Source organism: Polyodon spathula, chromosome 2, assembly GCF_017654505.1.
Source record: "Polyodon spathula isolate WHYD16114869_AA chromosome 2, ASM1765450v1, whole genome shotgun sequence".
NCBI classification, from domain to species: Eukaryota; Metazoa; Chordata; class Actinopteri; order Acipenseriformes; family Polyodontidae; genus Polyodon; species Polyodon spathula.
The window spans coordinates 91,070,983-91,093,890 of NC_054535.1; the positions used below are offsets into that span (position 1 = coordinate 91,070,983).

The 22,908-nt window shown below is 36.9% G+C and overlaps 1 protein-coding gene and 1 long non-coding RNA gene across 3 annotated transcripts in view; one reads left to right on the plus strand and one right to left on the minus strand.

Moving 5' to 3' along the window:
* Window positions 1-4,595: 4,595 nt before the first annotated feature.
* LOC121303566 (THAP domain-containing protein 1-like) lies at window positions 4,596-15,108 on the minus strand. 2 transcript variants are annotated; one of them, XM_041234364.1, is made up of 3 exons: window positions 14,910-15,108; window positions 12,580-12,775; window positions 4,596-7,529 (listed from the first exon to the last, which is right to left on the minus strand). In XM_041234364.1, exons 1-3 carry the CDS (start codon window positions 14,963-14,965, stop codon window positions 7,113-7,115), a joined length of 669 nt encoding a protein of 222 aa, XP_041090298.1. In that variant the 5' UTR covers window positions 14,966-15,108; the 3' UTR covers window positions 4,596-7,112. The 2 variants fall into 2 exon arrangements, with proteins under 2 accessions (XP_041090298.1, XP_041090290.1); XM_041234356.1 differs by lacking the exon at window positions 14,910-15,108 and adding an exon at window positions 13,632-13,924 and having other exon boundaries at window positions 4,597-7,529.
* A 7-nt stretch (window positions 15,109-15,115) lies between these two features.
* LOC121303578 overlaps window positions 15,116-22,908 on the plus strand; it is a 44,803-nt gene continuing 37,010 nt past the window's right edge. Inside the window, exon 1 of the long non-coding RNA XR_005947817.1 lies at window positions 15,116-15,549. This is a non-coding gene — a long non-coding RNA (uncharacterized LOC121303578). The remainder of the gene's footprint in view (window positions 15,550-22,908) is intronic.

Genomic DNA, 22,908 nt, shown 5'->3' on the forward strand with positions numbered 1-22,908 from the left:
ATTATCTCAAGATACTTGTTAAACCTGGAGTAGAATGGCCTTATCTATTTAGGTCAAAGCTATTTTTACAGGGTGTTCTTGTGACCTCTTCATTTTGATATTTTTTTGTTTGTCGTTGAAAATTTGAGTCATTTGAGGATGTGAGGCCATTAGTTTTCAAATCATACGTTTAAAAACCTAAACTTTAACTTCCCCACCTTGGAAAGCTAAATGATACTAATACAGGGACCATTTTGATGAATAAAAAAAAAAAAAAAAAATACAATGGCAAGGATCGTGCTCCTATTCATTTCAGCGGGCTATGTGATATTATAGCTGTGGAGATCGCCATGGTTCTCTTTAAACCCATTGGTGTTTGTTGTTTTTAACTTCATATTACCTCACAGCAACTGTATAACCACAATATAGCATTCCAGGGTATGCGTTGTTCAGGGATATCTTTTAGGGTTGGCTGAGTGGATCTGAGGCGTGGTGATATCACACAACGCCACACACCATGTTGTGCTATATTGCTTAATTGCACTGGGTTGTTGGCTTGCTTCAAAAAAAATATACCATGTAACTTATTTTAAACTGACATTGTATTTACTGAAGCCTAAAATGCTTGTCAAATATATTTAGAACTATATATTTGCAACACAGCTGATTTTTATTTAAATCACAGTGGTTTCTGTGTTGTGAGTTTCAAATCAATCCTTTACATTTGCTTTTACTGTTACTTTACCAGAAAGTGAAGTTTGTTTTGAGTATCTGCTCCTATTGGGGATTTCCTTATATTCTTCATATTGAGAACTGGGCCTTGTCACTTGAATGGATACTGGAGCATTACGAGAATTTGGGATGCCTTTCCCCACTGTATCAGTCTGGATGTTGCCAATAGGTGTTGCAGCAGGGGGTGTAGGGTTTCGCTTTTTTTTTTTCACTTCCCCCACTTCCTCCTCGATGATCTCTTTGCTCCCTGCATAGTATCCAGTGCTCTGTATACCCTGAAGCTCCTGTCTGGTCTTGTAGCCTCGATACATGGACTGAATGCTAGTTGCCGCAACTGATTCTTTGCTAAGTTGCTTGCTCCTCTGATTGTCTTTAGAAGATACCTGGATGTGGGATGCAGCAGTATTTCTCTCCTCATACTGCTTCCTGCCTTTAATAGTCTTGTGAGTAGTTGGATCATCCAGAACAGACAGTTGCCTGTATTGGAGGCTGTCATCAAAAGGAACTGCGGTTGCAGAAACCTGATAATCATCATTCGGTTTGAATTTAACTCTTCTAATTTGTCTGAAATTAGATATTTCCTTATTGACCTGACAGTCTAAAGCACCACTACCCAACCTGTTATCTGGTTTCCCTGCCAAAGTCTGATTTGCTTTAGACATCATTGATGGACGTTTAGACATCTTTAGGCATGGATCTATAGACATCTTTGATGGATCTTTAGAGATCTTTGATGTATGCCTTGACCAGGTCTCTTCCTTATCTTCAGAAATGGGATCACCTAATTCTGTTTCAAAATTCAGAAGTGAAACAGTGTTTGGTATATTATCAAGCTCATATTTGCCATTGAGCAACATCTGTCTCATTCTGAACCCCCTATAAATTGACTGGATCTTCGCAGCAGCTTGTTTCATCGCATTCATCTGCCCCCGTACTTTATGGCCCCTCCAGGATGCTTGAATTTGGGTGGCTGCATTTTTCTCTTCGTTGATTCGTTTTCGGGTTTTCCTTCTCTCAAACTGCATTTCATAGTGTTCGGCTGGACAAACATATTTTTCTTCGTCAGCCTCTTCTTTGGAAGATATCTTTCCTGAAGATGGGTTGTTACATGGGAACTTCTTTTCTTTTGGTCGTTTATCTTGGCAGAAACTGGTAACATCGGCACTGTGGTGGAGCCTTGCATCTTTTGAGCTCTTTCTTGTCACACATATGCCAGGTTGGCTTGGTGGAGTCAAGTATCTGCCGTGAACGTGGGCATATTCTATGACGTTACTGTTAGACTCCCTTTTGATTCTGCATTGGTGTCTTCCACTAAGAGACTCAGTGTTAGTACTATTCCTGAGTTGGTTCTTTACACGGTAGCCTCGAAAGTGAGACTGTATGGTCACAGCGGCATCCCGTTGCTCCTGATACTGTTTCCTGACTCTGTAACCTTTATAATTTGACTGGATGACTGTGGCAGCTTCATCTCTGTATGCTTGCAAACTCATAGTAGAATATTGGGGAGATTTGATACCTTCCTTCTGTGATTCTGTAGTTTTTCCATTACTCCTCACTTTATAGCCACGATTGTGACTTTGAATTGTACTAGCTGCATGGTTGTAGGGATCATCAGTATAGAAATCTTCATAAGGAGTGGAGAGTGAGTCTTGTAAGCCACTGTCCATTAGTTCTCTGCGGGCCCTAAAGCCCCTGTAGTGCGCCTGTATTACGGTGGCTGCTTCCTCGTGATCTTCATCATAAGGATACTCGCTTTCATCACAGGGATACCCCCTTTCATCATCGAGATGCTCACTTTCACCATTTTCACTTTCCAGGTCTTCAAAATCTAGTCCCATACCTAACTTCCTAACTTTGTAACCCCTGTAATGGGACTGAATGACGATGGCAGCATCATTTTGTCTACTTAATATCTGATTTTGACCCAGTCTCAAACTGGGTTCTTCCTCTTGCACTGTGCTCAGACGAGGCCTGCTATTCCTGTACTGACCTCTTCTAATGCTTGCCATAATGAGCTATTGCTCTTCAGAGCAAAAGGATGGTTTCTGATACAGATTTCTGTTAGAAAAAACTAAATAAAACAAAACAAACAAAAAACCAACAACATTATAAAAATTTAATTTTGAGAAATCTGGATGTAACAGCACAGAGGCAGGCTATATTGCATCATTAAAATAAAATGTATATCCAAATACTTTACATTAATTTAAAACTAATTTTGAAATGTCAGAAAATGAAACAATTAAAAAAAAAAAATTAGTGTAAGAGAAAGGCACATTTCTAGAAAAAAAACAGAACAATTGTAAACACATTATACTACTGTATAAATTGGGAGTTTTTTATGTGAACAGAAACAAAGCACCCAGGGGTCCTAATGTAATGGCAATTTCATATAAGATCTCTAGCACTGATATGATTAACTTATATTACATTACTATATACTAATGTTATATTACTTACACCTCCTGTTATTGAACTTCATTGAGAGAATAAATTAGCAATAAGACATGACAGGGTGTTGGTTGTGCTAGAATAACCGCACACCCAGGGGCATAGTAAGGCACGAAGCCATTGCCCTTATAAAATGGGTTACTAGTTTTTAGAAATAAGGATGTAGACACATTTTTATTTAAAAATGAATATAGGTTTATTTTTTCCTAAATATATTACTAAGTTAGGAAAAATAGTTCCAATACATGTAATAGTTCCAAAGAACTTAATAGATAAACACATTATTGTTTAATAATAAATTTAAGAAATTCAAATAAATTATCAGACTGTTTATTTGTCTAATGAAGTTGACTACCAGGGAATGTAGTTTTCTAAATTAAATGGCTGGTTAGAGATGGATAGATTGTCCAGTAGGTGGCACTGTTTCGTGAGTAGGGGAGTTTGTTTCTGCCTTTTGTTTACGAGTTGAAGACTGTACTGTAGAGAGGATGTAACTCCAGGACTTCCTGTCTTTCTCAGTTGGTGCCCAATAGCTTCTTAAACTACCTTATAAAATGGGTTGGGAGATATCTACGTCCTGAGTACCGGTGATTTAAATAAGTCTGTTTGGGATACAGCAGGGTGATGTTTTCTTTTTGTTGTCACGTGAAAGTTTTCAGGACAGAAAGTAAGACTAGGTTTGCTGTTTTAAAGTGGGTATCTGAAATGAGGTTTACAGATCGTCCCACTTGGCAAGAATTAAAAAAAAGAAACGATTCAGGCCAGCTCGCAAGCTTGTGTAGCTGCTATCTGAATACTGTAGAAACTTCTTAAAACGGTGTTTATTTCAGTCTTATATGCAGTTTTCCAGTTCATATTATTTTTAGTTTGCGCTGACCAATCATTAAAAACTGACACAACGGTTACTTTTAATATTGAACTCTTATTTATAGGCTCCAATTGTATTTTAATTTCCGCAGTACTGAGGTGTTTTATTGTACTGACGTTTCTTTTTATTTCTGACCTTTTTTAAAATTATTACGGTCTGTTCATTTACTGAACTGTTACAGTCTAAATCCTCCAGGAATGTGTGGACATTGGAGTTAACAAACAAGTTAATATTTACATGGAGGAAGTCTGACATTGTATTATTATGAAACAGGCTTAACAGTACTTTATTATTATATAATGGTAAATACACACAAAGGCGCATGTAAAACCATATAATCAATATAATAAGAATAATGTTGATATTAAAAAATAACAATACAATAGTATATATATATATATATATATATATATATATATATATATATATATATAAAAAATATATATATATATATATATATATATATATATATATATATATATATATATATATATATATATATTTAATATATATATATATATATTTTAATTATTACATATCTGTTTTGTTGTACTCTGGAAATATGACATTGTTCAAATGTTAAAGAATTATGACTGCCTTAGCCTTCCAAATAGGTAACAATGTTACATAACAATAACTATAATCCAGTCTGTCAGTAGATCAAACTTACCTTGACAAGAGAAATGAAAACAAGCTCATCATCGTCTGAGCTTTTAGTGGAAGTTTTTCTGCTGAGCTTCTGGGCCTACACTGCTTACAGTACATGCACACTTCAATGTCACAATCACTGGTATATGTCATTCGCCTGGTGTCAGTGAAACCATGCGTATATTCAGTTTGTATGATGTATATATTTGACGAGCAATAGTAAGTGTATCTAGAAGTGATTAGATACCACACTTAATATATCACCCCCCCATAGCAAGATTGTCTGTAAAATTATAATCAATCAAGAAGTTTTACAAATATCTATATTACTTGTTTACAGATAAGGGTAGGATATAGTTTTCTTTTTGTCTTAATTATATAAACTAGTCGTACAGTATTACAGTAATCAAATACTGTGGTATTGTGGAGAAAACTTGGCTGTATTAAATTAGTTTGCAAAATAAATGACCACTTGTTAGTTTTCCAGACTTTAATTTTAGTTTGATTTAGATTAAGCCAATGCATTCTTTACAACACAGTAGCAAAGCAAGTCTAAATTTTCAGAAGAGGTTCTAATACTTGTTGCACATTTATATTATGGTGGCAGGTTAAGTCACCGTTCCAAAAAAGTCTTCTAAAAATTTTATTATTCTAATCACATCTAATAAAAGAGTTTTGTTTTGTTTGTTTTTTGCAATTTGTACCCACAATTTGCTACCACCATTGTTTTCCTTTTGCTTGGATGCAGGAATAACATTTTGAAATTTGTATTTTATTTTAATGTGAGAAATTACCTCAGATATTAATTCCCTTTAATAAAATAAACACTGGGAGAATAAAACTAAAAGTAATGATGTCACTGCATTGTCATGATTTCATTTCACTGACAGTAAAAAGGCACAGCAAGATCATTGTTTGTTGTCTGTCACCATGGAGTTAGGATAGGGTCATCACAAACATTCTACCTAAACGAGGGACTCATGAGTTGCTGAATATTCTCTGAATACAACCATTTCCAATCGTAACTCAGCTTTCTTGCTACCTCAATTTTAACAAACAGTGATGCCTGTCTTGTCCATGACAATCCATCATCACTGAACTCCCAATCACCTGGCACCAAAAAGTTCAGATGTGGATTACAACACACACTGGCAATTGAAAAACATTTAAACGTCAAAAGGAGGCCACCAACATGCATTTAATATTAAGCTTCAGATACATTCATTAAATACATAACAATGTTATCCTGTCTTATTTAAATGTTTTAATAAAGATGCTTTTTGGTGTAAGCACAAACAAAATAGTGCAAAAAACTGAGGCTTCATCATGCTGGCCTTTTCTCCCGATTTGTTTTCAATATTATGCATTTACATTTACAACAAGCATGTCCCTTCCTTTAAAATCACATGATTTTTTGTCTTTAGTTTAACAGTAATGCTTTAATGAACACATCTGCTTCTACTGAAAATAATGAAAATGCTGTTTTTTGGAGATAAAAAAAAAAAAAAAAAAAACAAAAAACCTCACTATCATATCAAAGTAATAAAACTGTAAATAATATTTAGGAGTTTACTGTTTGTAACAAAAACTAAAATACAGTATCACAGAAAAATATGATAAGTATTGTTTCAAATTTAACTAGCATATCATCAAGGACACACACACACACACACACACACACATATATATCAGCTGTAACTTTAGCTGTGCTCTGTATACACTTGCATATTTTATCACAGGATCATAAGTAATCCTATTTGAACACTAAAAAGTAGGTTCATTAAGATAAGATGTCATTCACGTTTTAGAGCTTTATAATGGATCACAACATGTTTGTGTATGTTCAGCATCAATATTATGTGTCATCTGTGTAACTATGCATTTTTATTCCAAGTATAGGCTTAAACAGTTTTGGGAGGTATTGTACGAGGTTGGGGAGGGAACTTGTTCTGTCATGAATATCCAATTCTACATGTACATGGTTTCAGTAAATGCCACCTGGCAACCACCACTATTATATGAATACAAGTTTTTCCAAACACAAGGACATGTGTCATTCAGAACACAAAAGCTACAGAATCACTGTGGATAACTATTATGTTGGGAGCAGTGTCACATTAGAAATCAGAAAAATTATCAAAACAATCATGACCACCAAAAAAATTACATATTCTCTAACTGTTTAGATCATGCAGTGCTGAAGGAAAAGCTAAAACCATCCAACTGCATTCCCTCTTTTTTGTATAAATCTAAAACACTCAAGTTTTAGTCTGGCAATAAGTGTAAACAGCCAGGGTTAAACAAACGATGGCAGGCTTTTTACTACATGTGAAGCAAGGTGCACTTAGTTGGTTGTCAATCCATTTTAAACCTTGGATGAATGAAAGACGCTGCAGATGATCTACACCTCTTGGCTGTCTATTACGGAACATTTTTACAAGCTTTCCGTGGATTCTATGCCTTTGAGGACTTCATACAACTCAGTTGGGAGGATCACGTAGCTCTCTCCAGACACTGCATCTTTGTCCTTTTGAAAGTCACGGATGGCCTTAATTTTCTCCAGCTGCCTCTCCTGGCGCCTGCATTTCTGCTGCACGGTCTTGAGCTTTTTGCGCAGCTTATCTACCTGCTCCTCTAGCTGCTGGATCCTCTTCTTCTGCTGCACGGTGTCCTCCACAGTGTAGTTGTGGTCGCAGGAGACAGACTGGCTGGAAAGCAGTGGGTGCATCACCATCTGAACCATATGCTGGGGCTGGGGCTGGGGCTGGGGCTGCACCTGCTGCTGCTGCTGCTGCTCCGGGACAGAGGGTGGTTCTGGTGAGGGTGGTTCCTGAGGTTCTTGTTCTTTTTCCTAGAAAAGAAAAAAATGTGTCACTGGTAGGATCCCTTACCACAGCTGTAAATTTATCCTAAGACAAATACCGGATTATTTGAATTAATGCCGTAGCGTTTATTTTAAATTCAGCTGCAGTGCTTATTCAAGGGCAGTGGTAATTAGATGTACTATGGTGAGGGAAATAATAACGAGACAGAAATGTCAATTCAACATTGAGGAGGTTTACTTTCCCTTTCTTTTTTTTAGAAGAGTCTGTAAGGGTCACAGGGCTGAACTCTTTAATATATGGTGTGTTTTTCTCTTCATCCAGCAAGGCAACTAAACACTCACGGTCTCCTGGTCCAACCAGAGCTTCAGTGGAGGAAGATGAGTTGATCCAGGTGCTATCCCCTAAAGTTTAAACAGCAATGCCACAGCAAGAGCTAAACTAGCTTCTACTCTGCATTGACACCACACCCCCCGCTCTCTGAACTTCCTGTCTGGACCAGGATTCTACAGCATCTCTTATTAGCCAAAAGTACAGTGCATACAACAAAAACAAATGCATTTAAGAAGCTTAAATAATAATCATACAGCTCCTGCATTACAACTAAAATGTATTACTTTTCATGCTAATTCCTAAATATATATTTACTTTAGTGCTGCTGTATTTACTCCTACACCAGGATCAGTACACAGTGGTGTGAACCTACGGTATTCTTTTATTGTTTGGGTTCCATAAACTTTACAGTACAATACCGGTATGCTCCAGTGTATAATTGTATTATTTTAAATAGATTTTATTTAAGTTTATTCAATTAATTTTGTTTGTATTTGTAATGTTTTTCCATAGTGTGTTTTGTAAGTGCTGCTGTGTTTATTTGAGCATCACTGAGAGCAGCGTTTATTCAAGAGTGGTGTCAATTACAAATCTGATATCTACGTGTGGCGCTTTTTCAAGGGCAGCAGTTTATCAAAGTAATACGGTATCTGAATATACAAACAAAAACTGCTTGAAATGTATTTGGTGGCAAAAATGACAATGTTCATATTGGTTCATAAAATAGAATTTATAAATGACTGCATCTAAGATATTATGGAAAGGAAAGCAATGGATAAATGATGTCTGAAACCCATAAAACATTATTCTGCACAGAACACTGTTTACCTCCTTTATTTTGCGAATTATACTTTTGTTTTCCAATTCAAAATTAAATGTTATTTGAATATTCATTTAAACTTTGAATATGAAAACCCATGTTTCTCCCTGTACTTGTACAAAATTATTAGTATTTTGGAAAAGTATATCAACATGACCAACTGGCAAAAATAGAAGTGTGACAGAAATACTGACGTATACAAGAGCCCCCTTTATATCCTCAAATTGACTTACTCTTAATAACATGTGATCACAAGTGGATGAGCTGTTCTGTCAACAAACAATGTATAAATGCAAGTGTTAAATAAAGTATATATGTACAGGCACCTCCACTATGTATTTGCCATCAGGGATATGCATCCTCCACAGGTATAATAAACCCAATGTTGCCAGCCCTCAAGAAAGGCTGTGTGCTACTTCTGTTTTAAAAGCCATTCAGCTAATGAAAAGTAATATTTCTCAGCATTGATACTAAAAGTGATTATCTAGATTGCTGGGATTTTATTTTTTAAATTGACTATTCTTCCTAACATTTTTTTGGTCACTGGTTATTGGAAGAGAGTATGTAGGGGAGTAACAAAAGCATCTGGAAATATGATTTCTTGGGAAAGCAAAAAAGGCAGAATTTTTTTAGAGTTTGTATCTTAATATGAAAAGCAATTTGTTTTGCCTGTTCCCCAAACCATATGTAACATTTAATTTCCTGTACATTCTTGAGTGTTCCTTTATTGTTATGAACTTTTTAATTTAATAATTTTCTCCTGCCTATAAAGTCCTTCAAATTAGATGTCGATGGATGGCAATGTGTCTTTCCTATATCAAAACATAAAACTGTGTAAACAGGCCAAAATGCATTACAGCTTAAAATAAACTTGCACAATCTCATTTTAAAATTACGTATTTTCTCAATTCAAGATGGAAGTGCATTTTAAAAAAATATATATATTTTTTTTGTTTTTGATACAGTATAACAACATATCTTACATGGGTCGCTCCATGATCAAGCACTGTCACCTGAATACTCAACCTCAGTCATATTTCAACGTTGAAAACGTACTTCCTTATTTATTTATTTTTACATGACATAAGCTTACTGCTCTTTTCTTGCTCATATTAGTTAGACTAGTAGGAAGTTTTGAGTATTAAATGTAAACCCTATGGTATTTGTAATTGTAGTAGATATTTTCCAAGTATACTATTGGGTCTTCGGAATGTTTTTAAAAGTTAAAATTGCATCTGCCCATTAACTCTTCATGCGGTAAGTCATAAATCCACTAAGATTCATAGAATTCCTCACTCTGTTAAAAAAAAAAAAAAAAAACATTATTCTTGATTGTAAGGATTATATAGCTCACACTTTAAAAAAAATAAAAATAATATACATTCCCCCTTATCAGTAGTTGCATCTTTACTGACTATTAGCTCACATTCTAGGGGTCAAATCACATTGATAGCCTGGTTCTGACACCTCAAGTAGATGAGACTTCCCTTCATAAAAAAGGTCCTGCAAAAATTGCAGTTTATCTGCCATGGGCCAAGTTGTGAGGTCCAGTGCACGCGACTAACACCATGTCTGGAAGACACCCCATTTGTAGCTGTATTGACACTGCCCTGGTATTCTGAAGGGTGACACAGACCCTGTCAGATAACCCGAGGTGACTCAAATGTCTCCGCTCAAGGGCCAGATCCAAAGCTGCAAGCCTGTTGGGTATAGATGCCACAGAGTCCCCCATGCTTGACTCAGCAGGTTGCGTCATGAGTCCATAGTAAAAATTGAGACAGAGACTGCTTTGGTAGTTGACGTAAGCCACTACTGTGGTGTTATCCGTGCGGATCAACATGTCTCCCTTGAATCTCCCAGGAAAAGTGCTGCAAGGCCAGATGACCTGCCCACAGCTCCAAAACATTTATGTGTAGACCCTCCTTGGGTGTTCCCACACGCCTGGCACCCCAGGCCATTCCAGACAGCGCCCCAGCCTAGGTTGTAGCTGTCTGAGGTGCATGATCGCCAATAATCCAGATGGACCTGACAGAATGGGCCCTGAGGCAGCAAAATCCTTGCGCTGCTTGTTCGCAGAGGCTTTGGCTGCTGCTTGGGAGCAAGGCGCTGGTATTTGCGGTGGCTTTGCATTGTGCGTCCTGAAAAAGGTTTGGCACATTAGCCTACCAAGGCGCGTGCAAAACACTGAAGCCGCATAGGCCTTCCGTGACGCGGCATTGTTTATTGGGACATCAGACGTCCCTTTGCAGCAAGGCTAGATTTGCCATCTGGTCAGTACTGTCAGAATGCCTGCTATAGCAGCTTCTGTCCTACTTCCTGGACGAAAGAGCGGGAGAACTCTCCGAGCCAGAGGACAGAGAGGAGGATCCAGAGGATTGTGGGCTCTTAGTCCTGCTCCTATCCATACAGTGTCACTTCCTAGCTTCCGGTGTAATAGGATGGGGGGACTATGTTGACCGCAGTGCAGGAGAAGATTGGGGTGAATCTAGATGCTGCGCCGGTGTCAGAGAGGCAGAGTGGTCCCTAGAACAGCGGGCCACCCTGCTTTCCAACATCATCTTAGAGAAATGAGCACAAGACACACAACAGCTGCAATCTTTAATTGCTCCCTCTACATGCTGCCTTCCCAGGCTGTGGGTACACGTGTCACACTTACCTTTTGCCGGAATGTTCCTTTGCAAGCAGCTGTGCAATATATGCACATAAGTAAAACAGTCAGCAACGCTGACTGGAGTGCTGAGAACTGTTGTGCACAAGAATGGAGCACTAATAATGGTCTTGGTGCCGAACCGAGCTGTTGATACCGGACCTGGTACCAACCAGATGATTGGTACTGACCTTGGTACTGAACAAGGTCACAGGTACCGGCCCTGGTACCTACCTCGGTACCGAGCGGGTCACTAGGACCGATCCCAATAAAAAACAGAATCGCTGGTACTGGTCTGGTGTTGAGCTAGGTGGTTGGTAATGACTCTGATACCGAACCAAGTCACTGACCCTGGCTCTAGTACCACAAGAACTGCACTAGCAAGAAATAATATCGACTCTCGAGGAGCCGAGCAGCAAGTGAGAGTGTGTGGAACTTAGCCACAGAAAAGGACTGAGTCCTGGGGTAAGGGGCGGGGAGAGCAGCCTGCTTCTCAATCAGAACCTAGGCTAAGATATACACTAATATTCAAGCGAAATTATTTGAGAAAAAGTGAATAAACGTATCTCAGTAGTTCTGAGTGAAAAGTCAGAGCTCACCCCTTTCTCAGGAAGGCTCAAAGAAAAATGGGGCTGATCCCTGTGCAACAGTCGTTGATATCTCCTGGGGGTGGAGATGACGTATAAAACATACGGGTCTCTAAAAGAATCACCTTTGATATAAGTGCTCAGGTAATTTGGGTTATAAGAGATATATTCCATTTGGTAACGGTTACATTTTGTACTTGAAAGGGAGCGTTAGGTTACAATTATAACCCTGGTTCACTGAAATAGAGATTTGGTGCTGTAAGTGAACCAGGGATCTGCTTGATAAAATTGGTGTTTGTGCCACTCTGCAATCTACTTTATTTTCAAGATAAATGTTGAAGCTTTAAAATGATGCCCTACTTGAGGTGGCACAGTCAGGATATTGATATGATTTAACCCATAGAATGTGATACAGTAGTCAGTAAAGTGGCAACTATTTATTGGTGTGTGTGTGTGTGTGTGTGAGTGAGTGAATGCCTACTTGTGCCACTCTGAAATCTACTTTACTTTGAAGAGAAATGCTCAAGCTTGAAAATGATACCCTACTTGAGCTGGCACATCTAGACTATCAATGTGATTTCCTCCATAGAATATGAGCTAATATTCAGTAGGTAAGTGTGCGAATATGTAACTAACTTCAGCCCCTCCAACCGGGAATAAGTACCGACCTTCACCCGGTAAAATGGCCTTACCTTCCCACTTGCTGTGCTAAAGCAGAAGACCGAGGGCACTGCATTTTCTTTCAGGACTCTGTTGTTGCATTCTCGTTTGAAGCAGTCTTTTGTGAAATGCTGTGAACAGATATTGCTGTACTTCGTGGGCTTGAAGTTATTTCTTCTCATCGCTGAAACCCATTTTTCACAAACGTCGGGCCGTGCAAGAGGAAACCTGGAGGATTTAAAAAAAAAAAAAAAAAGTAAATAGACAAAGTCTGGACAGGTAGCATTCCTGGTACCAACTGTACAAACGCGATGTTTTAACAGTTACATTCAAGCAAGGTGAAATAATTTCAAACTGAACACACGTAATTCATAAGTAAATATTAAAGTCGTGTACCAGTACTATATTTTTAACATAAGGTTACAACTTATGTTGTATGTGCAGAAACATAACATCTATCACTCTGTACATCCCATTCGTAACAAAATTAAGATGCCAGTCTGGCAAGAAGCTGCTGTGGCTTCTTTTGCCTGCAAACACTACCACCCCGACCCCTGAGTGCCGCTCTGAAAAACAAGCAAGCATCGGTGTGTATGGTTTTTGGTGGTTTAACTTTCGTACTAGTCCCAAAAATTCTTGTTTATCCTCGTTCCACATCAACTGTCCAGCCCATTTAAATTTTTTTAAACAATGTAATGCGTGATCAATACATGCAACATTGTATAAAAAAAAAAAAAAAAAAAAAAAAAAAAAAGATTAATTGGAAGAAAAAAAAAATGCACAAAGTGCCAGTCGGAGCAACATACAGAAACAATAACAATCATCAAATCAAATTGTGCAATTTACTCTGCCGGCCGATCATTTGTGGCTGTTTGCAGTATTTTGCTCCGTAAGTGAAACTTCCTTTACTGTTTTTTTTTTTTTTTTTTTTTTTATTTATTTATTTTAGCAATTGCACTCCGCCAGTGAATGTATTGCATGTCACGGACAATCCTATCTATGTTTTTTTGTTTATTTAAAGACTCAGTGTATCACCCGGAGCAGATGCATACACAGTGAGCGTGTGGGACAGCATTTGACTTACTTGTGAAAAGAAATGTTTTTGTCTTTGTGATATCTGTTTTTACATCCGTATGCAGAGCACGACTGGACCATCGTTGCACGAGAATAAAAATATCAACAAATTAACAATTTGAAATATAACTAAGCTGGTTATTTATTTATTTATTTATAATATTCGTGAGAGGAGCTCCCTCTCCAGCCTCCAAAATGGCTGCGATGGCTTCACTCGTTGTCACGTGATACTCAGATTTGTTTCTGATTGGTCTATCTAGTCCCGAGAGTTTTCTTTTCAGAACCGAATGGTTTCTTACATTGTGACGCATCTGGATTGACAAAAACGTGGAAACGCAAAACGCAAAAAAAAAAAAAAAAAAAAAAAAAAAAAAAAAAAAAGCAAATGAAAAACCCATTTGCGAGGGGAGTGTTTAAAATGACAGTATTTTTATTTACTTTGATTATTATAATAGAAAATATTAGACATTTGGCAAGTCTTGTTTAAATAGATACATTTTAAGTATTCAAACTTAGAAATTACAGTACATTTAACTATTATATTCATAGAAATGTCCGCAACAGGAAAGGTGTTCTGTAGATTTGTATCGGTATATTTAACGATGGTGCCTTAGTTTAATTTATTTGATTTTTTGTATGTGCTATGCTGGCAAGGTAAATAGACTCAGGAGAGCTGGGTGTTAGTAACACTTGGAATATTTAATGACCCAAAATAGGTAATTATTAATTATGAAAGTAGTGGATATTGTACTTTAGAATTAAACCCCACTATTTATTACCTTAATGATACAATTTTCACAGCTGACTGTGATTGCCTGTTCTTTACTAATACTATTTAAAAAAAAAAAGAAATTAAACAGTTATAGCTAATAAAATAACCTAATTCTATTAGTCTAATATACACTTCCATAATATATGTAGATCTCACACGTACAAGACTGAAACATGTTTAAAAAAATAAATAAATACAAAATACATCTGATACCAGTATCAGACATCTCTTTTTGCATGTCATACTTTCAGGTAAGCTTTCACATTCTAGTTCTTTTAACCTGGACAGTAAAATTGCCCAACCCCCATCAACAACTGTAATTCCCCAAAAAGCTGCTTCCTATAATGGCTGACATACTTTTCAGCTTTTCTCCAAATTGGCCCTAGGTCTAGGAAATGAAACTGTAACAGATCTTGAGAGCAAGGCAGAGAAACTAAGCCTAGTATGGTAAAGAAAAAAAAAAAAAAACATATCTGCTGTAACATACGCATTTTTCAAAACTCTTCCTTTAAGTACCTAATATTGGAGCCATCATCTTGGAGAAGGTTTCCATTGCCAAGATACAATTTCATCTTCGCAGGGAGGCAGCATAAAAGCTACTTCAAGTCACTGAAGAATGCGTTTTCCGAAGCAGTTTAAAGGTAGCCAGCTGACTTTATATTATATAGATTTTTTAACAAAAAGTGTATGTTTTTCAGCTTGGCTTTTATCACAAACAAAGTTGAATTTCTAAACACTGGGGCCTGTAGGTGTTAATTATGTTTTGATGCAAAAACCTAGAATTAAATATCTGTGTTTTCTTTAAAAAATAGTGAGTTTCTAAACGTGCAACCTTTTGTTTACCTAAATTGCTCTCTTTTGTGGTATGAACAGGAAATACGGTAGCTGCTTTAAACAGGAAACACAATGAAGAAATATCACTCAGTATATCATGAACATAAACAACAAGCCAAGTGAGTACTAACCATCTAGACTGGAGCAGTGTTTTGTCTATTGCGGATACTGACAGCAGCATGATCTCATTGGTCTAAAGGGCACAGGTTACAGTTCTGAATCATATTCTATTTTTTCATTTGGAAAGGATCATTTGATTGTTTGAGACTCATATGCCACTTGACACACATCTGAGTGACTGTTCATCTTGGAGGGTGAGAAGGTAAATATTTATACATTCAAACAGTAGAATATCCTACCTTTATACTTGCATAGAAGAAAAGTAGTAACATTAATTTCGTCTCTACTCATTACAAGCAATATATGTTTGTTTAAATAAAATACTAAAATAATACTTATACAGTATATCTACCCATATATTTATCTTTTTTCTGTCTGCGTTAATGTTTCTCTTTCACTTCTGTTTTCCAACTACACACAAACCTAATGTAAATGTACCTATTCAACAAACAAGGCAACATCTTAGCTAAAGATAATGATTGATTAAGTGATGATATTAATTAGGTATCGATATTTGTTACAACATTATGTGCCAGAATCTCACCTAATGGGATGATGGGATCGGAGGGTATCCAAGGTTTGGATGAGTGAAAAGGGATGTAATCTTCCTCCTAGAGTCATGGCAAAGATCCCATCAATTGACACTATGTTAATAATGTATATATTAATAGGTTAAAAAAAAAAAAAAGCTAACTAGCTAGTTACATAGAAAATGAGAAGTAAAAAAGAGGGTTTGTCAGATAAAAGTTAAGGCAGTTAATATGGTCTTTGGTTCAAAATATGTGAACTCCAAAAGGTTTGTTGGTTTATCTTGTGTTTTTTCTTAAACCTTTCCTGATCCAGTCATTCTAGCTTACTGTCTGAATATATTTAAAATGGGATTGATAATATTGCAACATTGTGATGCATTAAATTAATACCTCAACCTAGGAACACAAGCCAACTTTGTTTTTTTTGTTTTTTTACATTTTCAGATTATTATGCTCATGTGAAGGAAATTAATACAGTACCGTACATGCTTGATTTGCGTATATATATATATACACACACACACACACACACACACACAGGTCTGATTTTCTGCATTTTTGCATATTTTTGACACTGAATGTTATCAGATCTTCAACCAAAATCTAATATTAGATAAAAGAGAACCTGAGTGAACAAATAACACAACATTTTGATACTTATTTAATTTATTTATTAAAGAAAGTTATGCAACACCCAATGCTCCTTTGTGAAAAAGTAATCGTCCCCTTAGACTCAATAACTGGTTACGCCACCTTTAGCAGCAATAACTGCAACCAAATGCTTCCTGTAGTTATTGATCAGTCTCTTATAGCGCCGTGGAGGAATTTTGGCCCACTCCTTCATGCAGAACTGCTTCTAATCAGTGATACTTGTCGGTTTTCGGGCATAAACTGCTTGTTTCAGGTCCTGCCGCAACATCTCAATAGGGTTTAGGTCTGGACTTTGACTATGCCATTCCAAAACTTAAAATTTCTTATTCTTCAACCATTCTGATGTAGACTTGCTTGTGTGTTTCGGATCATTGTCTTGCTGCATGACCCAGATGCGCTTCAGCTTCAGCTCAAGGACAGATGGCCTGAAATTCTCCTGTAGAATTATTTGATACAGAACGGAATTCATGGTTCATTCAATGATGGCAAGTAGTCCAGGTCCTGATGCAGCAAAGCATCCCCAAATCATGACACTAGCACCACCATGATTGACAGTTGGTATGAGGATCTTACTGTGGAATGCAGCGTTTGATTTTCGCCAGACATAACAGGGCCCATGGTGGCCAAAAAGTTCTACTTTTGACTCATCTGTCCATAGAACATTGTTCCAGAACTCTTGAGGATCATCTAGGTGCTTTTTGGCAAACTTGAGACGAACATTCATGTTCTTCTTAGTGAGCAGTGGTTTCTGCCTTGCTACTCTGCCATGAATCCCATTTTTGCCCAATGTCTTTCTGATGGTGGAGTCATGAACACTGACCTTAGCCGAGGCGAGAGAGGCCTGGATGTTGTTCTAGGGTTCCTAGTGACTTCCTGGACGATTTTATGTCTTGCTCTTGGAGAGATTTAGGCAGGATGGGCACTCCTGGGAAGATTCAGTACAGTCCCAAACTTTCTCCATTTGGACAATATGGCTTTGACTGTGGTTTGGTGGAGCCCCAGAGCCTTAGAAATGACTTTGTAACCCTTTCCAGGCTGATAGGCATCAACAACTTTATTCCGGAGGTCTTCAGGAATTTCTTTTGATCATGGCACAACTTCACTCTTAAGGGCCAAAGTTAGTCAGATTTATGTTGGGCAGCTGGTCCAAATCAAACCTGATTGTTAACCAAAGTATTCAAACAGCAGACCCTTTAACTCTACCTTTACTTGGGTTGAGTTAACTAGGGGGGCAATAACTTTTTCACACCTGAAGATTGCATGTTTGATTACCTTCCACACCAAACAAATGAAAGAAGCACCAAACTTTGGTGTCATTTTTTCTCTTAGACTCCCTCTATGTACTAGTACAACCCACAAAAAGATCTGAACAAATTCAAAGTGAAAAATGTGCAAAAATGCAGAAAATCAGACGGGGCAAATGCTTTTTCACGGCACTGTATGTGTGTGTGTGTGTGTGTGTGTGTGTGTGTGTGTGTGTGTGTATATATATATATATATATATATGTCACTTATAGTTGTCCTGTGTTATAGTCCCCTAATTCCATTCATCAGTACTCATTAATAAGTGGGGTGACAATGAATAGTTACATGAAATATCATGTACAGTACATCAGTTTGAGATGGCACTAGGCTAAAGGTTATGAAAACACTAGTACTAGTTCAAACAAGTTGAGGTTGATGTTCAGGTCAATTTACTTATAAAACATCTTTCTTGTAAGTTGTCATTTAGAACACAGAAAACCACCCCAGATTATTTCTACCACACACATTATTGTTATTGTATTTGCTTTTAAATGATTAAAACAAGGTATTGGAATAGCATCTACCCACATAGACCAAGCATTAGCAGATGTTATATTATATACGGTAATTAAACAAGCTATTTATTCTATTTTTCAATACTCAATGTTAAATTTCTGCCAGTCTAATTAAGCGTTTTTATGATGATAGTTTATTTTTTAGTAATACTAAAATAAACATATAATACACAATGACTATTGTTTCCACTATAATGTTGATGCATTGAAAAAGTTAGTCAAAAGATTTGCCAATTAAGTTTCTTTTAGTATTACTACATATAACACTATTGAGTGCTTTACAGTTTTTTTGTTCAGTGATTTAATGTGGTTTATTTTCTGTGGTTTGTAGTAAATAACATGTGGGTGTTCTTGTCTGTGTATGCAAGCAGGTATCATTGTATGCTAATTATGTAAACTATGGTATTTTTGTTTTGTGTGTTTATTTATGCACGACAGTCAGTGCACAACTTAAATACACTATTATTCCAGACAGCTGTCCAGGCTAATTTACAACAGGCCCCTGATTCTGGAGTCATGCACATTTGCCCTAGATGGTCATGTGTTGCTTTAATGGTATTGGATATGTTTTTTATTTGTTAATTGGCTGAATAGTTTCCTTGGGATTTATATAATAACACATATTTAAATGTTGTTTATTATATATTATTCAAACAGCAGTTTCTCAATTATAGTTTAAATGAAGCTTCCAGGTATAAATGTTTGTGTGTCTCCTCTACTAATCAAATAAATATTGACATAGAGAGGAGGATTCAGTGTTTTATGCTCATCTTGGCAATTTGTTGGAGAGTTTTCCTGCAAAAACTCTATTTCACACTAGCATGCTCTACCCGGGAAAGTGGTTTCATACTACATGGGATTCTGACCCGGGTAGCCAGAACCTGGTTCGGGACCCAGGTAGGAACGCCAGTGTGAAAGGGGCTCAGGATAACCAAGAAAGTCTATTATTAACACCACTAACTACTGTTGCAATCTGCTGGTACTTGACCTTTTTGTTTACCTAGTTCATGTATTGCAAGGCCATATGAAGCAGAGAAGAGTTTGGGCTCTACCTTTGGGCTTATGTAGTGGTTGGAAATGTAGTTGATCAACAGTCTGAGTGCCATAGCTACTTGCACATTCTGTTGTTCTTCTATTTATCTGCATTGCTTTGCCAGATGGGCCAAAGCTATTAGGATACATCTGTGTCAGATACAGTGCCTTGCAAAAGTATTCAGACCCCTGACCAATTCTCTCATATTACTGAATTACAAACGGTACATTGAAATTTCGTTCAATTTTATTTTAAAACATTGAAACTCAGAATCAATTATTGTAAGATGACATTGGTTTTATGTTGGGAAATATTTTTAAGAAAAATAAAAAACTGAAATATCTTGCTTGCATAAGTATTCAACCCCTGTGCTGTGGAAGCTCCCAGTTTGCACCGATGAAAGAAATTGCCCTAACGAGGACACAATTACCTTACCACTGGCATCCACCTGTGAACCATTAAAGTTCCTGTCACATTTTCTGGATAAAAACCCCACTGTTGAAGGATAATTGGTAAGGCTGTGAATCTGAAGGAAAATGAAGACCAAAGAGCATTCTACAGAAGTTAGAGATAAAGTAATACAAATGCATAGATTAGGGAAAGGCTACAAAATAATATCCAAGTGTTTGGATATCCCAGTGAGCACAGTTGGATCAATAATCAGGAAGTGGAAGCTGCATCACACCACCCAGGCACTGCCCAGAAAAGGCCATCCCTCAAAACTCAGCACTCAAACAAGAAGGAGACTTGTGAGAGAAGCCACAGAGAGGCCAACAATCACTTTGAAGGAGCTACAGAGTTCAGTGGCCTGGAGTGGAGTAACGGTGCACCAGTCAACCATATCAAGAGCTCTGCATAACACTGGCCTGTATGGGAGGGTGGCAAGAAAGAAGCCGTTACTCAAAAAGTACCATCTGAAAGCACGTCTGGAGTTTGCCAGAAAGCATGAGAGCGACGCAGCTGCGATGTGGGAAAAGGTTTTGTGGTCAGATGAGACCAAGATAGAGCTTTTTGGCCAAAACTCAAAGCGCTATGTGTGGTCCAAACCTAACACTGCCCATGCCTCAAGACACACCATCCCTACAGTGAAGTATGGTGGTGGCAGCATCATGGTGTGGGGATGCTTCTCATCAGCAGGGACTGGGCATCTTGTTACAATTGAAGGAAGAATGGATGGAGCAAAATACAGGAAAATACTGCAAGAGAATCTGTTTCAGTCCGCTAAAAAACTGAAGCTTGGGAGGAAGTTCACCTTTCAGCAGGACAATGATCCCAAGCACAAGGCCAAAGCAACATTGGAGTGGCTAAAGAACAAAAAGGTGAATGTCCTACAGTGGCCCAGTCAAAGTCCTGATCTCAATCCCATTGAGAATCTGTGGCACTATTTGAAAATTGCGGTCCACAAGTGTCATCCAACCAACCTGAACAACCTGGAGCAAATCTGCCAAGAAGAATGGGCCAAAATCACTCTGACACTGTGTACAAAGCTGGTACATACTTACCTCAAAAGACTTAAAGCTGTTATTGCAGCGAAAGGTGGCTTGACCAAATATTAATGTGTGGGGGTTGAATACTTATGCAAGCAAGATATTTCAGTTTTTTTTCTTAAAAATATTTCCCAACATAAAACCAATGTCACCTTACAATGATTGATTTTGAGTTTAAGTGTTTTAAAATAAAATATCAAACAGAACGAAATTTCAATGTGCCATTTGTAATTCAGTAATATGAGAGAATTGGTCAGGGGTCTGAATACTTTTGCAAGGCACTGTATATTGATACAAGTGTTACAGTAAGTCAGAGCTAAAAGAGCCTCCATGACAAACTGAATAAAATGTAAATACTTCAGACTGTAACCTACAATAGGTTGCGTTTACTGTAACTACAAAGCTGATTAAAGGATAGCCGAAGCAGAAGTTGAAAAATATAACATTTTCCCAGATTGAACCAGTTTTATTAGTTTTAACTGTTAGTTTTGATTGTACTAAAGGCAACTGTCTTTTCAAACCCATTGCCAGCCTCCAATGAGCTACTTAACCTGTGAATCAAGAGAACCATATTTTGGAGATGAATGACCTACATACGGCTCAAGAGCCACCCACTGGACAGCCTTTGTACCATGTAAGCGATCTAGCCTGCCCTGGGTAATGTGTCAGTTTTTTACAATTGCTTTGACTCATGTTTCAATACAGCGTTCCAATGTGCATAACTCTTAACACAAGATGCTGAACTGCTCATTTTGGGGTCAAAATCCCATGCAGAGTGTAAAATAAATACTACTGTGTCAAATAAGATAAATACATCATGCAAAAGCAAACCATAGCACCAAAACATCAGGTGCTTTGATCACTGAAGTTTAATCATTGAAGCATTGCTAAATAAAACACCCATTAGCAAATAATGCTGTCAAACACAAAATAATTAAAATCAAAACAAAGTCTAAAATTTTCATTTGCTCATATTCAAATGATCAACATTACAATGAGCAAAATTATAGAAACCTACAAAATAAAACATATTCTAAATAATGTACAGTAAGCCTTCAGTGATATTCTACACAATTATATCAAATATTATGTAGCAGTCCAAAGATGACCAAAATTCCTGTATACATTGCAAAATGAATGCAGCAGTAAAGACGCCAAAAACAAATAATGCGTCCAAAACACCAAAAACTTTGTTTGAACATTTTCTTTTTAATCTTTGAAACACAATAACATACACAAGTCTTACATAACAATCACGAATACTGCTGTTGGAAAAAAAAATAAAAAATTGAACTAATTATCAATGAAGCTGTCTTGCATTCTCACATAGAGAAAGTGATTTGCAATTATGACCCCCCGTTGTTACCAGGTGATCAAATAGTTAAGATCTCTACCAGATAAGTGTTAGAATTTGACATAAGTCCTAATGGTTGACAGGGCAACTTTATGATTGGAAGAGGTGATTTACAGTTATGCATGTTGTATGTTAGCATGGAAAAATGTTTCTAAATGGTTGCATTTTACCACTCAGTTTATCATTATGTGTTAAGAATTATGCACATTGGGTCACTGTATTGAAAAAAAGCAATAGTTAAAAACTGTAACACATGCAGAATTACATTAACACGTGCAGAATTACAGTAACCACAAACATTTGGTAACATTCATTCTCCAAGATGGGGTTGATACAAAATACAAAATCAAATACAAAAAAAAAAAAATACAAATAATACTTTTAATTATAAATAATTATACTTGTTTTCAAGAAGTGACAAACATATATAAAACAAGTACTGTTATATGACAATATTAAGATTTTTTGCAAATTTAAAATGTATGGGAAGAAAAGGAAAATAAGTGTGTGGTAATGGCTTTGGTAAAGCTGCATCTTTTTTATGTGGGATGGAATGCATGTTCTAGGCTTGACTTTGTTTTTTATCATTTTTTTATTGGAAAAAGGCCATATGAGGTATAATTAATTCCAATCTGAAACTGCAGAAAAAGCAAAAGATTTCCTTCCGTTAACACTTTTTACCATTG